The following is a 14,248-nucleotide window of genomic DNA, read 5'->3' as shown; positions in this document are numbered from 1 at the left end:
CTCTCGTACACCGGAGTGGGTTTTAGCTTCTTCACCGAGGGGATTATTTTTCCAGAGGTGGTGGAAGAAGTTTGACCTCCTTCCTTGCAACTTTGCATTTAGCACCATAATCCTTTTCCAGAGTGTGATGCCTAGGACTTCATCACGTTTAGGTGGTGGGATTCTTTTCTCTTTTGTTAATGTCTGTATTTCCAGTAGCTGGAGCAATGTCAGAGATGTAGTTGGTGCTCAGTCAATATCTGTTGAAGGAAGAAAAACATGGGTTCCATGAAGGAATTTTACATTTATGGAGGTAAATGCACAGAGTCATAGAGAGTTAATGTTGAATGGGGTAGTGAAGATAACTTACCTTTAAAAAAATTTCCTGTTTGCAATCACGGTGCCAGTGAGTGACAGGCTTTTGGCCTGTGCCCTGGATTTTCCCTGTTCAATTCCAGTGTTCTTGGATTAATATTTTTAAGATTAATGGAAAATGGGAACCTTCCAGAATGACAAGTTATTTGCATAGTTTCTTGCACCCAGGTTTCTGCCCTGATTTTTATGATGCAATAGAAGAACTGGGAATCAAAATCAGAAGGTTGAGGAGAAGAAGATTAAATTGCTAAGGATGACTTGAGAAAGATGCAATTAATCTTTTGCCCTTTTTGAGCGATATTTTGTGAGTATGTTTCTTTCTCCCCGCTCCCCCAAATTGTCCTCTAATAGTACAAATAGAGATTACACAACAGAGTCTGTAGATTTTTCTGCTACTTGTAGCCCAGGTCCTTGGTCCTTGCTTGGCAATTGTAACTTTTCGGTCGTGGAAAATTGTTCTCCAAGGTGCAGAAAACAAACAGTCTTAAAAGACCTGAAAGAAACTTATGTGATGTCCAGGTCTTTCCTGGCAACAGTGTGACAGGATAAAAATCCAAGAAAGGGGGAAACTTATGCTTTTTTCTCTTATGCCAGTTCTTGAATTTCAGTGAATGGGATCACTGAGTGGAATGCGTAGCTTTCCTCGTTTTCTTTATTTGTTTTTTGGGTAGAATTATTCTGCAGCTCTCTCCTAAGACATAGACTGAACAAGTACATCTCACGGGAATCAGAGTCCAGAGTGATTCATCATTAATCACTTTTCTGCTTGTCTGCTATGGTGGTGGAGCTGGCTTGTCAGGCTGCTGGGATGTCTGCATTTGACTCTGATCTGCCCCGGAGGGAGTGCCGCGTCCTGCCCTCCGTGTGTTGCAGCCTCCTGGGCTGTCACAGACCCGGTGGTGAGACGTAGCCCAGCTTCTTCCCTGAGGGTCACTGCAGCCAGCATCCGGGCCCTTCCAGCCGCTCCGGGGAGACGGGTGAAGAGCGGTTGGCAGGGCTGTGAGAGGATGCCGGCTGGCTGTGTTTCCGCGGGTCTATTCGTTCAGCCTCCGTTGACGGCCAGGCCCTGCACAAGCCATCGAAACATGAGCCCCTTATCGGAGGATGCACACAGGTATGGTTGAGTACCTACCTTTTGCAGTCCACGGCGTTGGTGGAGAAGCATACACGTGTGTACTAAAAGTTAATGTTCGCTGGGAAGAGGAATTCATGTTTCGTGTAACTCGGGAAACGAGTGTGGTGGTCCTGGGCCTTCAGGAGCCAGTCTGCCTGGGCGTCCTTGGCCGGTCACCCAAGAAGCCAGCCCCAGGGACCCCCCCACCGTGGCCCTCAGCCTCCATGGCCTAGGCACCTCCTGAATCTTGTTTTACCTCTTGCCTAGGTTCTTGCGTCCATCGCTTCGATGAAATATTTCTTTTCTGGGAAGGACCCTTGCCTCTTTTCCACACTAAACTCCTGTCCCCACTTGTCACCCTGGGCCACCTGCACTGACCCCAGGAGCCCACCCCTGTGATGACTGACAGGAGTGACGTCCATACCGTTTCTTTCTGCTGGTGGAGGAAGCCACACGTGTGCAGGCAGAGAGCAGTGGCGGGGGCTGGTGCTCATGCTGGGGACGAGTGAGGACCACAGGTGCGCAGAATCGGGGAGGGGGCACCTGTCCGCCAGACGGATGGGGCTTGAGGCCAGCGGGTGGGCAGGGCGTCCCCTGGAGTGGGCTCCGGGGAGGGTGGGGCAGCCCAGGACGCCCTGCCCCTGAGGTCCAAGCACGTGGCATTGGTTCCAGGCAGGCAGGTTTAGGGTTGAGGGCTTCTTAAAGGCACCCAAGTAGATCAGCCAGGAGAAGACCTTAAGTGAATGTATTTGAGAATATTAAGCATTCCAATTTAAAAAATGCTTTCACTATTATTATTATTTTTTTAATTGTGGTAAAACATACCTAACGTAAAATGCACAAACCTCTAAGCAGTGCCCACAGCCTTTCTCATCTGTGTGGTTGTAGGCAAGGGTTTGCGTCTAAATCGCCTCTTGATTGTGCTAAGTCACAGCTGTAGACCCTTAAGCAGTCATAAGGGGTGGTGCTTCTTTAGACAGAACGTGTAGACCTAAGTGTGGCTTTGAGGAAAACAGGTTACAGATGTCGTGAAGGCAGAGCGTCGGCGGTCTACGTACTCTGTATTATCGACGGGGCTGCCTGGTAGGATGCTGGCTTTGTCACTTGCTGTGGGATGCTCTAGGGAGGGGTTCTGGATGCAGTTCCTAAAGAACAGAAGAAAGTGCCTGAGCTCTCCAGGAACTGGACTCACGACTAACTAACTACGCACGTTCCCTTTCTGAGTGCACAGTCCTGCATCTGGATTAGCAGAAGGAAAGGCATTCCAAGAAAAATAATCAGGCTACCAGCTATTGATACAAAGCAAGGCACAGATTGCCCAGCATCAGCAGATTGGGAGGGTTGTTTTAATGTTCACTTTGTCTAACTGGATTGGTCCCAGGGTGTGTGTGTGTATTTGTCCAGTTTCATGTCACCAGCTGACCCTGACTGTGCTCTGGGCAGTGGTTCCACCCACATGGCCTGTGGGTCCTGGGAGAGGGGGTCCTCTGAGCCCCACAGCCACCCAAAAAGTGTAGGCAGCACTTTTTCGAATGTATATATGGTCCTAATGAAAAAATAAACAAAACACGCAAATTCTTACAGGTTGTTTAATTAATCATTTTGTTGACCTGTATTTCTCAATTAATAGACATTGAACTTGGCAATTACTGTAGTCTGTGGTGGTAGACAGGAAAGGATGCCAGTTTTCCCACATGTTGGGAAAACGTTTCTCTTGTAAACATGGAAAACATCAGGAGTTGTGAATCTCTCCAATGCTGTGTATGTATTTCTGTGCATATGCCAGACAGACTAATTCTGAGGGTTTTTATGTCCTGCCTGCCCAAGTAACCACTGAAATAAAGCATTGGTTTTGTGTGTTTGTTTGTTTGTTTAATGACAGGATTTGGGAGTTGGATTTGTATTTTTATTTGGAGTTGGGGTTAGGTGATTTGCTTTTATATTGGCTGAATATCTTTAAATATCATGAATCAGAACAGAAAAGACTACTCTAATGGTGTAATACTTCATTTTCTTATTCTGCTTACTTATGTCCAAGCACCTCTACATACTAAAAATTAAATACACGTGACTAGAATACATGAGGATTGAAGATGAATTGGTGTGCAAAAAGGTATATCAGTAGCATGTTGAGTTATATTTGTACAAGGTTTTAACTGCTTAGAGGTCAACAAAAAAAGCTTGCCCGGGGAACATGGTTTAGGTTGCAAGTGCTTTTGCAGGCTGGGCCTTTAGTTCCTGTCCAGGTAGAAATGTGTGAGAACTTTGGCCTTTGCACATGTGCTGGGGAATTTTCAGGTCTTGTGCTGTCAAGAAAACTCCCTGAATACTTTTGTTCTTAGAATTACTCCAAGTAATTCTCCCACCCCAGCTGGCTGTCCTACAATTTAGTTCAATTCTGATGCTACGTACCTGGTTTGATCATTTATTGGAGCAGCCCACAGAGCTCAGCAAGACGGTTTCCTCACTAGTTTACCAGTTTGTTGTCAAGGGTACAACTCAGGAACAGCCAGATGAAGAGATGCAGAGGGCAAGGTACCCGGGGAGGCGGGGCAGAGCTTCCTGCCCTCTGGGTCACCCTCCCAGCACCCGCACCTGCTCACCACCCTGGAAGCTCTCAAGGCCCAGTCTTGTAGGGTTTTTATAGAGGCTTCATCATACAGGCATGATTGATGAAATCATTGGCCATTTGCAGTTGGCCTCCCTGGAGCTCGGGGGTGGGGCTAAAAGTCCCAGCCTGTAATCACACAGCTGGTTCCCCTGGCAGCCAGTCTCTATCAAGTGCTTATCTGGGGGCTTTCCAGAAATCACCTCATTCCCATAAATTCAGACCTAGTCGAAAGGGGCTTGTTATGATTAACAAAACACACTTCTTTCACCTTTACTAGTAGCTCGGGAGCTATTTCAGGAACAACAACAGAAAAGGGCCAGATATTATAACAAAGATGCTCCCCTTAACTCGTATCAGTTAGGAAATTACAAGGATTTTAGGAGCTGTGTGCCAGGAACCATGGAGGAAGATGAAAATATATACTTCTTCTCTTACCCCAGCCTTACAAATGCCATCTATTTTTTTATATTTTCTTTACCACCCTCCAGGGTTTGAACCTTGTAAGGAAGTCGGTGCCCTGCCCTGCCAGCTCTCTGTTACTTCAGCGTGAGCCTCATATGTGAAAATGGGGGGAGACGGGGGAGAGGCTTCCGTGGGTCCGTAAAGAAAGGACAGGAAGAATGCATCTGGCGCACACGTGGTGCAAGTAGCACTTCTTTAAGGTGCCAAAATAATTTCATAAAGCGGATCCAGTGTCATCTTTATTATCTAATTAAAGAAGCCACTAGAGGGCGCTGTGAATCAAGCAGGGGGCAGTGGAGAGAGTGGGGTCTGGGGGTTGGCAGGAGGCGGTGGTGCCAGTCAGGTCCTCCTGTGACTCACTCTCTCCTCTCTGCCTGCAGCCTGCCCTCTTGCTGGCTTGGCTTCTGGAAGACATTCTCCCGGAATAATCCAAACATGAATGTGTTTCACCGAATTTGTACTCATTTTAGACCTCAGTGAAGCCTCCTTTGCTAAAGATGACAGTGAGACCAGATACACCTGTGATTTGGGGATCCGATGATCGACTCAGACGTTTGGGACGAAAATCTCTGGCCAGCTTAAGACTGGGTTATTTAAGGAAGGAAAATAACTATTCATAACTTGATTTACAACCATGTTGTTTGACCTACATTTGTCCAGTAAATATACCCTCCCAAATCCGTATGGAGTGGAACGTCACGTATAGAATTGTGTCCCTTCCCCCTTGCAGGACTCCGTTCAGAGGTACCGGCTCACGGCAGAAACTTTGGCCTCAAGGTAGCAGCTGTAGACACTTCATCTTAACAGTCCTTTCCAGAAGCCTCTGCTTTGTTAACGCCCTGGTGTTTGATTCTGCCACTTGCACGGCGCTGCGGGAAGACTTCCTCACATGCGTGAGCACCAATCCACGTGCACTCGTGCAGACGCCCCCACGTGTGGGAGAGACGCAGGGCAGCCTTGCTCCACGGTGGACTGGCTCGTGGAACATTCGAAAGAACTGAGTGTCATTCCAGCAAAATCTCAGTGTAGTAATTTTTTTTAAAGTGCCGTGGCATGTGGAGAAGCGTCCTCCTTAGAATCAACCCTTTAAAACCCTTGTTAGGAAGATTTAATTATCAGTCTTTGTTAGAATTTAACAAAGTTTAAGTAGAATCAGACAACGCTGAGTGATGTTATTATCTAAACAGACAAAATGCTAACTGACCCCACAGGAAATTTTTAAAGTTTGTCCTAGATTAGGATGTTTTAGTCTCTATTCTTGCTCTAAGGGCTGTGGAAAATAGGCAAGTTTGAAACATGCCAATATAGTGGTTGGAGTTGATTTATGAAAATTCTAACCTACCAAGTGAATGTTAAATGACTCACCTGGCTCTAACAGATTCACCATTAAAGGTATTAGCGTAGAAAGTGGTTTTATCAATAACCCACCTCAGAGGAGAGTTAAAGTACTTTAGGGCGTGCATTGCACCTACACCTTTTACCTTTATATTTACCAGCTTACGTCCAATTTGCCTTTATATTTACTTTGAATGACGTCAGAATCACTCCGTGTTCCTGAAAGCACAGTGACGTGAGTGCAGCGCGGGGTGGCCCAGGAAGGACCTGGCTGGCGGGAGAAGGAACAGAAAGAAAAGGACAGGAGACACAGAGGCCTGCCCCCGTGGGCACAGCCAAGGGCTTTCAGAAATGACGTAGGGAAGAAGTGACTCGAAGGAAAATCCACCTGAGGGGATAGGACCTTTTATTTTCTTGGCTGAAATCTGTCAGAGAGCGAGAACGCTATTCCTATTTGATTTCTAAAGCCGGACGAAAGCCAGGAAGACAGTGGCCTTTGCGTTCTGCTGGGCTTCCTCCGCATGTTTATCAAGTAGGAGACGCCGCTGGTGAAGCACCATCGGACCCCCGTTGTGCTCCCTTGGCCGCCCGTCCACGCCAAGGCCACTGTCCATGGCAAGGCCGCCTGTCCACACCAAGGCCACCTGTCTACAGCCAAGGCCAACTCCATAATTCCAGTGGACTTGGTGTTTCATCCTGTTGATTCTTAGATGGTCCATTTAGATGGAAATACTGAGTTGTTACTAGGGTGAGGGAGGGTGGCACGTGGACTTATTGTTTTACAGAGTTTTACTTAAGCAGCGATTACAGATCAGCCACATGTGAGTAAAGGAGGAGAGTGGCCTTCACGATGGACACATGCTAGAACTTTCCCGAAGCTCCGACCTGGGAACTCTGGTACAACTCATACTTTTCCTCGTCAGATGACTAGGCGAGCTCTCTCCTGTTCAGCGACGGCTCTCTTTGGGTGGCCGTTGTCCACGGTTCTTGTCCTTGCCGATGTTGCTTCCTAGTTTGCGGACGAGGACCTGCACCCAGCGGCCCCGCAGGGACCAGGGGCCCGCGGGCATGTGGGGACCCCCTGCAGGGGTCTGGCTGTTCTTCCCCACCTGCCCCCGGGACTCTGAGAAAGAGCCCTGCCCGCTGACTCCCATGTTCTCCCTTGTGATGGATTAATGATCGAGTTCACCGTAATTAATTATGAAGTATCGATTCAGCGCTTGGTCCTTTTAATATCTGGCCCCGGGATTAATACTAGACAACGCATAACCTGAGCTGTAGCAGCATCTTTCGACTCCTTCTCCGCCCAGGGCCTGGAGGTGCAGGGCTCTGCCCTCTCCCCCATCAGCCCTCCCCCGGGTGCCGGGGTCTCTGCACAATCCCCCCAGACACCCCCCTTCTTCCCAGGTTCTGCCCCACCCACCCCACCTGGGCCTCTGTCCTTGGCTCCAGTGGGACTGCACTCTCATTGCTGCGATTTCAGCAGCCTCCCGTCCTTCTCCACCCCCCCCCCCGCACCCCCCCACCCGGGCCATCCGTGTGTCTGTCTGTCTGTCTGTCCTCCTCAGGGCCTGCCTGCAGACTAACGTCTCTCGTCTGGTCCAGACGCTCCCCAGACCTCTCTTCCGGGCACCACTGCCTGGAGGGTAAAGGGGCCTTGGGAGAGGGATGTTCTGTGGTCTTCCTGCCTCGTCCTGGATCTCTCCGTACCTGCACTCCATCCCCTGCCCCCGACCAGAGACTCCCTGATCCTAAACTCCCCCGCCGACCCGACCCCTGCACCCTGTGGCTTCTGTGCCTTCTAGGCTGGCTTTTGTTGTTGTTCTGTTTTGTTTCCTTCTGTCTCCTCCTGCCCTTCTGCCTCGTGAGACAGGGAGGCTGAACAAAGCAGAGGCATCGGAGACATTTGTGGGGGGAACGGGAGGGGCAGGGAGGTCAGTGTTCCAGAAAGTTCCATGAGCTCACTGATGGAGTGCGCACCTGGTGAGCTCACGTTGGCAGCTGCAAAACTTGTTTTCAGATTCCAGGTTCCCTGCTGACTGCTGGTGTGACCTGGGGCAAGTTACTTGACTAACCTGGACCGACTTCCTTGGCTGTTAAACCAGGTTAATAGGCACCACTCTGCATTGTTTTGTGAGGAATAAATGAAACAGAGCAAATAAATAACATCGACCAAGTGTTTACCCTGCGCCAGGCTCCGTTACAGAGCAGGTGAGGACTCACTGATTCCTCACGCCCACCTGCTGGCCTGGCACCACTGTGAGCTCCAGTGAGAGCTGCAGACCCGGAGGGGTGGAGACCCGGGACTGGGGCTTGGGCCCCGAACCGGCCGGCGCAGGACAGGGGCAGGGGTGGGGCAGCAGGGGCTCTCCTGCCCCTCGGGGGCCGCTCACCTCGGGTGGGGCGAGGCCTGGCTGTCTTGGGCCCTGAGCTCTGGTTTGCTCCCTGGGTGTTCCCTGGGCCCCGGGGGAGCAGATGGGCTGTGAATTGGGTGACCTGTGACCTAGTCATGAGAGGCAGCCTCAGTCGCGTCGGCCGTGTTGTTAGAAAGGGACGGATCTCCAGAGCCGAGCCCGCGGGATGTGCGTGAGCGTGTGTTTGGGGCGGTTATTGTGAGGAGTCGACTCGCACAGTCGTGCGTCCATGTGCACGTCTGCGGGGCCACAGGCTGCAGACCCGGAAAGAGCCGCCACCCCTCTTCCCGGGGCCCTCGTTGTCCTCGTCTCTCTTAGACTCTCGTCTCAGAATAGCTTCACGGAAGCATCTAGAATGATGGTTGACCGGCTTCAGCCACACCGACACGTAAAGCTACCCACCTCTCTTTCTGGCGTTCCCTGTCGTCCTCTCTCTGCGTCGGCCTCAGGCCTTCTTGTGTGAATGCAGCCTCCCTCTGGCTCTCGGGCACCCCGAGGCCCGCAGGTGTGGGTCTCACCAGCAGCCCCTGGGGGCCCATCTGCCGCGGTTGCAGCCCTTCTGGTGGCCTTCGCAGACGAGGCTGGGATCAGGGTCGGGTGCTGCTCCCTTCCTGTCTCTCTGCTTCTCTTCTGGAATTTCGGGGAAGGGAGAAGCCCTGACTGGCCTCATTAGGGCTCCTTGCGCCCCTGCGATTGGCCAGCTGAGGTCGGGGCTCAGGCTGTGCGTGGCCCCCTGCACCCCAGCAGATGCCCCGAGAGGGTCTCCCGTGCAGATGGGAAAGGCAGATGGGCTGTCATTACTGGATTGCTTCTGGAGTATCGACAGATATCCATACATATGATGACATAGTTGGTTCCTCATAGAAATGTGTGCTTGTTTCAGTTACCGCCCTCCACCCTCACGTCGTACTTTAAGACGGTGTGAGTCTTGGAACCTGGCCGGGGCCCCTCGCTGCTGCTGACGTTTGTCTTTCTCTCCCTTTCGACGCACAGAGGACGACGTGGACCTGGAGACGCTGGTGAACGACATGGACGCGTCCCTGGAGAGCCTGTGCGCGGCCGCGGAGACGGCGCCCCTCCTGCACAATGGCCAGCATGCCCGCGGCCGGCCCCCCGGAGCAAGGCCCCTGCAGGGGCAGGTGGCCCCGCGGCAGAGGCTGCAACGGTCCCAGCCCATGCACATCCTCGCCGTCAGGTGGGCCCTGGCCTCCCCGCCAGGAGTGAGGGGTGGGTCTCGGGGCCACGGCGCCGGGCTCAGCTTGGTGGGCCCCTTCCTTCCCTCTGTCTAGCAGGGCCGCCGGGGTACCTGCTGGTACCTGGTTCAGTTCAGGTCACTTACATGACATGAGCACCTGCTCTGTGCCAGGTCGGTGGGATGTGCGGAAACCCCGTCAGAGGAGACCGCCCTGGAATAAACGAACGAATGGCCCGGCAGTCCACGGGGGGCTCCCAGGCCTCACTGCCCAGAGTGCGGCTGGGGACCAGGGGCTGGTCAGAAACATGCGGCCTCAGACACCTGATCCCGTTCCCCCGGGGGCCGGGTGGAGGAGGCTCAGCCTCCGTGGAAAGGCCGGGACCGGAGGGAGGGGCTCTGGGGAGTGGAGGAGGGCTCCCTGGAGGAAGCAGACCTCTGAACTGGGTGTTGCAGGGTGAGCAGGAGAGATGAGCCCTGGTGTCGAAAGTGGCCGGATCCCCTTCCCTTTTTATGGCTGAGTGTATGTGTGTACGTGCCACGTGTATGTATCACGTTTTCTCCGTCCGTTCGTCCATTGCTGGGCAGCATGGGCCGTGTGCCGAGTAAATGGCACCACAGAGAAGGACAGTTACTGCGCGATTCCACTTCCACGAGGAGCCTGAAAGCGTCAGGAGCGTGGAGGCGGGGAGCGGAGAGGGTTGCGGGGGGGGCCGGGGGCCGGACGGGAGGTGCCGGTCGGAGGGTCCAGAGGGTCAGATTGACCCGGTGGACGAGGCCTGCCGGCGTGCCGTGCAGTGCGGCCTGAGTGAGCAGCGCTGCACTACGTGTTGAGGAGCTTCCTACGGGGCCGGGTCTCGTGTGACGTGTTCTTATCACACACACGCACACAAAGTAATAACAATAAATAAGTGAGGAGGGTGGGCAGGAACACTGGAGGATGTTTACGGCCAGACTGTGGTGCCGGGTCACGGCGTGTTCTTCTCTCCAAGCTCGTCCAGTTGTGGGCATTGAATACGCACGGCTTTGTGTGTCTCTCAGACCTCCACAGAGAGGGTTAGAAGAGAGATCCCAACAGGTAGGACCAGATCCAGAGGCCTTTGGGAGCCCCTCCAAGGGGGGAGACGGGGGAAGGGTTTGAGCAGGTGAGTGAGGCTTGGATTTGGTTTCGGTGGGTAGTTCTGGCAGCCTGGGGTCGGGTGGGGGGGATTTGGAAGCTGTTTCAGGGACCAGCCTAGAGTGGCACTGCCCTACCGGGGATGGGGGGTGGATGAGATTCGTCAGCTCGTGGATTTGCGGGTGGGACGACAGAGTGTTGGGGGCACCTCGGCTCTGTCTCTCTGCCTGGGAGTGGGAGAAGTCGGGGCAGTGGTTGTGAATGGGGCGATGGGAGACCTTCTGGGTGGAGGCCTTTGTGAAATCCAGCAGACGAGCTCTCCGCGGTCCCCACCCCGGGCCCGCGTTGGCTCTGGCAGGTTTTCAGGTGAGGGAGGTTGAGGGGGTGACTGACACCTGCTGCCTCCCTGGGCTTTCTCGGGGGAGGCTGTGCGGTGTGCTGTGGCCGGGACGTCTGTCGGGCTGGAGCATCTTCTTGGGAATCTCCTTTCCTTGTGGGGATGGAGTGTTTGCTGTGCTTCTGGAAACTTCTGTGAGCCTTCTTTCCAGCCCGACATCCTATGTCTTCTGCAGCCAGATGCCCCTCTTGCCCAAGGTCGCCAACTGTGTCTCGGGGGGCGGGGACCGAGTGTCTGCAGGTGGGGTGCAGCGGCCGGGGTGGCCCGGGGTCACTGCTTCTCGGCGTCCTGCCCTTTGTCACTTTGTCACATCCATCCTCCAGTGTATGTGCCACTTTGCTCCCTAGGGCGTCACCCCTGTGCTCTGAGCTCCTGGTGAGTTCAGGCTGGGGGGAGACATTCTTTCCTCCTGCAGGCTTCTCTGGGTCTGGGGTGTGTTGGCCACCCATCCGTGGTGGCCTCGGGGAGGCCCCGGGAGGGTGCAGTGGCAGCCGCAGTGACGGTGCACGAGGCTGGACCAGGCAGAGGACGGGGGTGCGGGAAGGCCTGGTTCCCTGCCAGTTAGTTGTCCAGGACCCTTGAGTCTGGAGTCCTGGCCGTACTTGTCCCTCTTCCCAGGGGCTGCGGGTACTGAATCCCAGGGTTCGATGGGCACAGGGCAGGAGGCTCGCTCCCTCCAGAGAGCGGGCACCGGTCCCGGGCCCAGCCTCTTCTCAGCGACATTCTCTCACGTTGTCGTATCGTTTCTCATCTTCAGGTGCATTTTAAAAAATGGGACAACCAATATAGGATCCCCAGAGACTCATTTTGTAAATGGGTCATGGGTCTGCTGAGGATTTCCTGTGTTTGCTGAGCACCTCCTGTGTATAAGTCTGTTGGGTCCTCATATAGTAGCTGATGGAACGGTCACTGCAGCCTTAGTAGGTGCAGGCGTGGTGACCCTCAGTTCCCAGGTAAGGAAACAGGCACCGGGGGAGGTGACTTGGCCCATACCTGGTGAGTGGGGACCCCAGACGCAGACCCAGGTGAGGGGCCCAAGGAGCAGGTCTGCCCTGCCGAGGACTTCCCAGAGATTGTCACACATCTGAAGAGAGCAGGTACAGAGCAGAAACTGGAGAGTAGAGGGGTGACAGGTGGAGGAGGAGGAGGGACTGCAGTGAAGGGGGCGTGTTCGCACCTGGATGGGTGGAGGAGTGCGGTCCCACCCTTCCTCCCGGTCCCTGACCCCGCCTCCCGTGTCTCTTGTGGAGCGAAGTACCCTTTGGCCACGGGCCTCTTGAATGGGACTCTTCGGCTTTGTCTGATATACCTTGGTTTGGCTTTGGGTGATACTTGTGAACCGCTATAAACACTTTGTTTTTCAATGTTTAAAATAATGTACTGAAATGAGATTTGCACAGCGTAGACTGAATCACTTCATAGTGTGTGTTGGGTGGCGGTAAGGACACTCCCAGGGCTGTGCAGCGCCCCCCCCCACCCCCCCGTCTAGTTCCCGAGTATCCCCATCTCCGGAGGAACCTCCCACCCACTGAGCAGGGCCCCCCCCCTGCTTTCCCCTCCCCACAGCCCTTGGCAACCGTCCATCTGTGTTCTGTGCTGTGGATTGATCTGGTCTGGATATTTCTGACAAGTGGATTCATATAATATGTGACCTTCTGTGTCTGGCCTCTTTCAATTAGCACCTTTTTTTTTTTTTAAGATTTTATTTTTAAGAGCCGTTTTGGGTTCATAGCAAAATCGAGAGGCAGCTGCAGAGGTTTCCCACATGCTCTCCCCATCCCCCTCAGCATACACTCAGCGCCCTCCATCAACAGCCCCACCGGGGCGGCACCCTTGTTGTAACCGACGGCCCTCAGCACCATCGTTACCACCCAGAGCCCCTGCTTCACACTGGGGCTGGCTCGTGGTGGTGTGCATTCTGTGGTCTGCACAAATGTGTGATGACGGGGGATCCAGCCTTATAGTGTTGTATGGAGTCATTTCCCTGCCCTAAAAGACAGGACTTTTAAAGTGCTCAGAACTGCCTCCTAAAGAGAGAAGCTTTGCGCACTTCTGTGAAGCTAGGATATCAGAAAGTCAGCCTCTTGTGCGGTAATTCAAGACAAAGTAGAACATTCTCCGGTGAGTCACTGGTTAGCAGTGCTTCCGGGCTGGGAGGTCCTGAAGGTGAGCATGGCTGCACCTCCTCCCCTCTTGCTCTGTGTGACAAAGGACTCATGCGTCCCCTGGGTTTTCTGTCACCAGGAGGCTGTCACGGAGGACCGGGGTTTGTTAACCGTCCAAGTAAGCTCCTGGGCAGGTGGCCCAGCGGTTATAGGAAGGGCCCTCCTCTCTTTCCTCTGTGTCTTATATCTGCAGGACTTGCACATCTTACACATCTGAAACCCTGTCCCCACTGGACAGTGACCCCCTGTCCCCGACCCCTGGCCCTCCACTCTGTTTCTGTCTCTGGATGTGGCTGCTCCAGGTGCCTCGCTGCAGTGCCGTCCTCACGGTTCATCCGTGCTGTAGCGCGTGTCAGAATCCCCTTCCCCGTGCAGGCTGAGTGATGCCCCGCTGCACGTTTACACCACATTGTGTCACCGTTCCTGGGACAGTGGGCCATTGGTTGCTCCCTCCTTTTGACGGTTGTGAGCGGTGTGGTGTGGGCACAGGTGTCCAAACATTCATCCAAGTCCCTCCCTCGGGTTTCCAGGCAGATTCCCAGACGTGGGACCCCTGGGTCCTGAGCGGACGGCAGCTTTTGACGGGCGTTGTCTCTCCTGCAGGCGCCTGCAGCAGGAGGACCAGCAGTTGAGGACGTCGTCTCTGCCGGCCATCCCCAACCCCTTCCCCGAGCTCTGCGGCCCCGGGAGCCCCCCTGCGCTCACGCCGGGCTCCTTACCTCCTGGCCCGGCTGCTGCAAAGCAGGTGAGCCACCCCTGGTTGGAACGCCAGGCTGCTCGCGGGCGGAGTTAGGACAGACGAGCTGGCTCGTGGCTCTGGGAAGAAAGGAGGGACATTGTGGGATCTTTGCTCTTCTCCTGTTGCTACCAGGCTTGTTGCCTGGCAAAGCTTTTTCCTTTACTGGCCAAAATGCCACTTTGGAATGATTTAGGAACAACATTTAGGATGTCTTAGATGTTTATATGGTATAGAAAGAGTCTTATAAAAATGGTAAAAAAATAATAGTACTGATCATTTGATGCTGAAAGATGAATTTTAGTTCACCACCGTCATCTTCGTCTGGATCAATGAGGCATTACACCTGGG

The 14,248-nt window shown here is 53.6% G+C and overlaps 1 protein-coding gene across 5 annotated transcripts in view; it reads left to right on the top strand.

The window, feature by feature from the left end:
- The window catches only part of LOC309666115 (growth factor receptor-bound protein 10-like), a 122,298-nt gene extending 108,125 nt beyond the window's left edge, over nt 1-14,173 (top strand). For 4 of the 5 annotated variants that reach the window (XM_082473200.1, XM_082473199.1, XM_082473201.1 and 1 more), the window contains exons 5-6: nt 9,284-9,485; nt 13,765-14,173. In XM_082473200.1, the coding sequence (XP_082329326.1) occupies nt 9,284-9,485; nt 13,765-13,954 (392 nt within the window). In that variant the 3' untranslated portion in view covers nt 13,955-14,173. The remainder of the gene's footprint in view (nt 1-9,283; nt 9,486-13,764) is intronic. The other variant, XM_082473198.1, reaches the window with a different exon arrangement.
- Nucleotides 14,174-14,248: the final 75 nt, after the last annotated feature.

This window comes from Balaenoptera physalus (assembly GCF_965194825.1).
Source record: "Balaenoptera physalus genome assembly, chromosome: 8".
In the NCBI taxonomy this organism is placed as follows: domain Eukaryota; kingdom Metazoa; phylum Chordata; class Mammalia; order Artiodactyla; family Balaenopteridae; genus Balaenoptera; species Balaenoptera physalus.
Note: the sequence above shows the minus strand (reverse complement) of the source record. Positions and strands in the feature narration are given on the sequence as shown.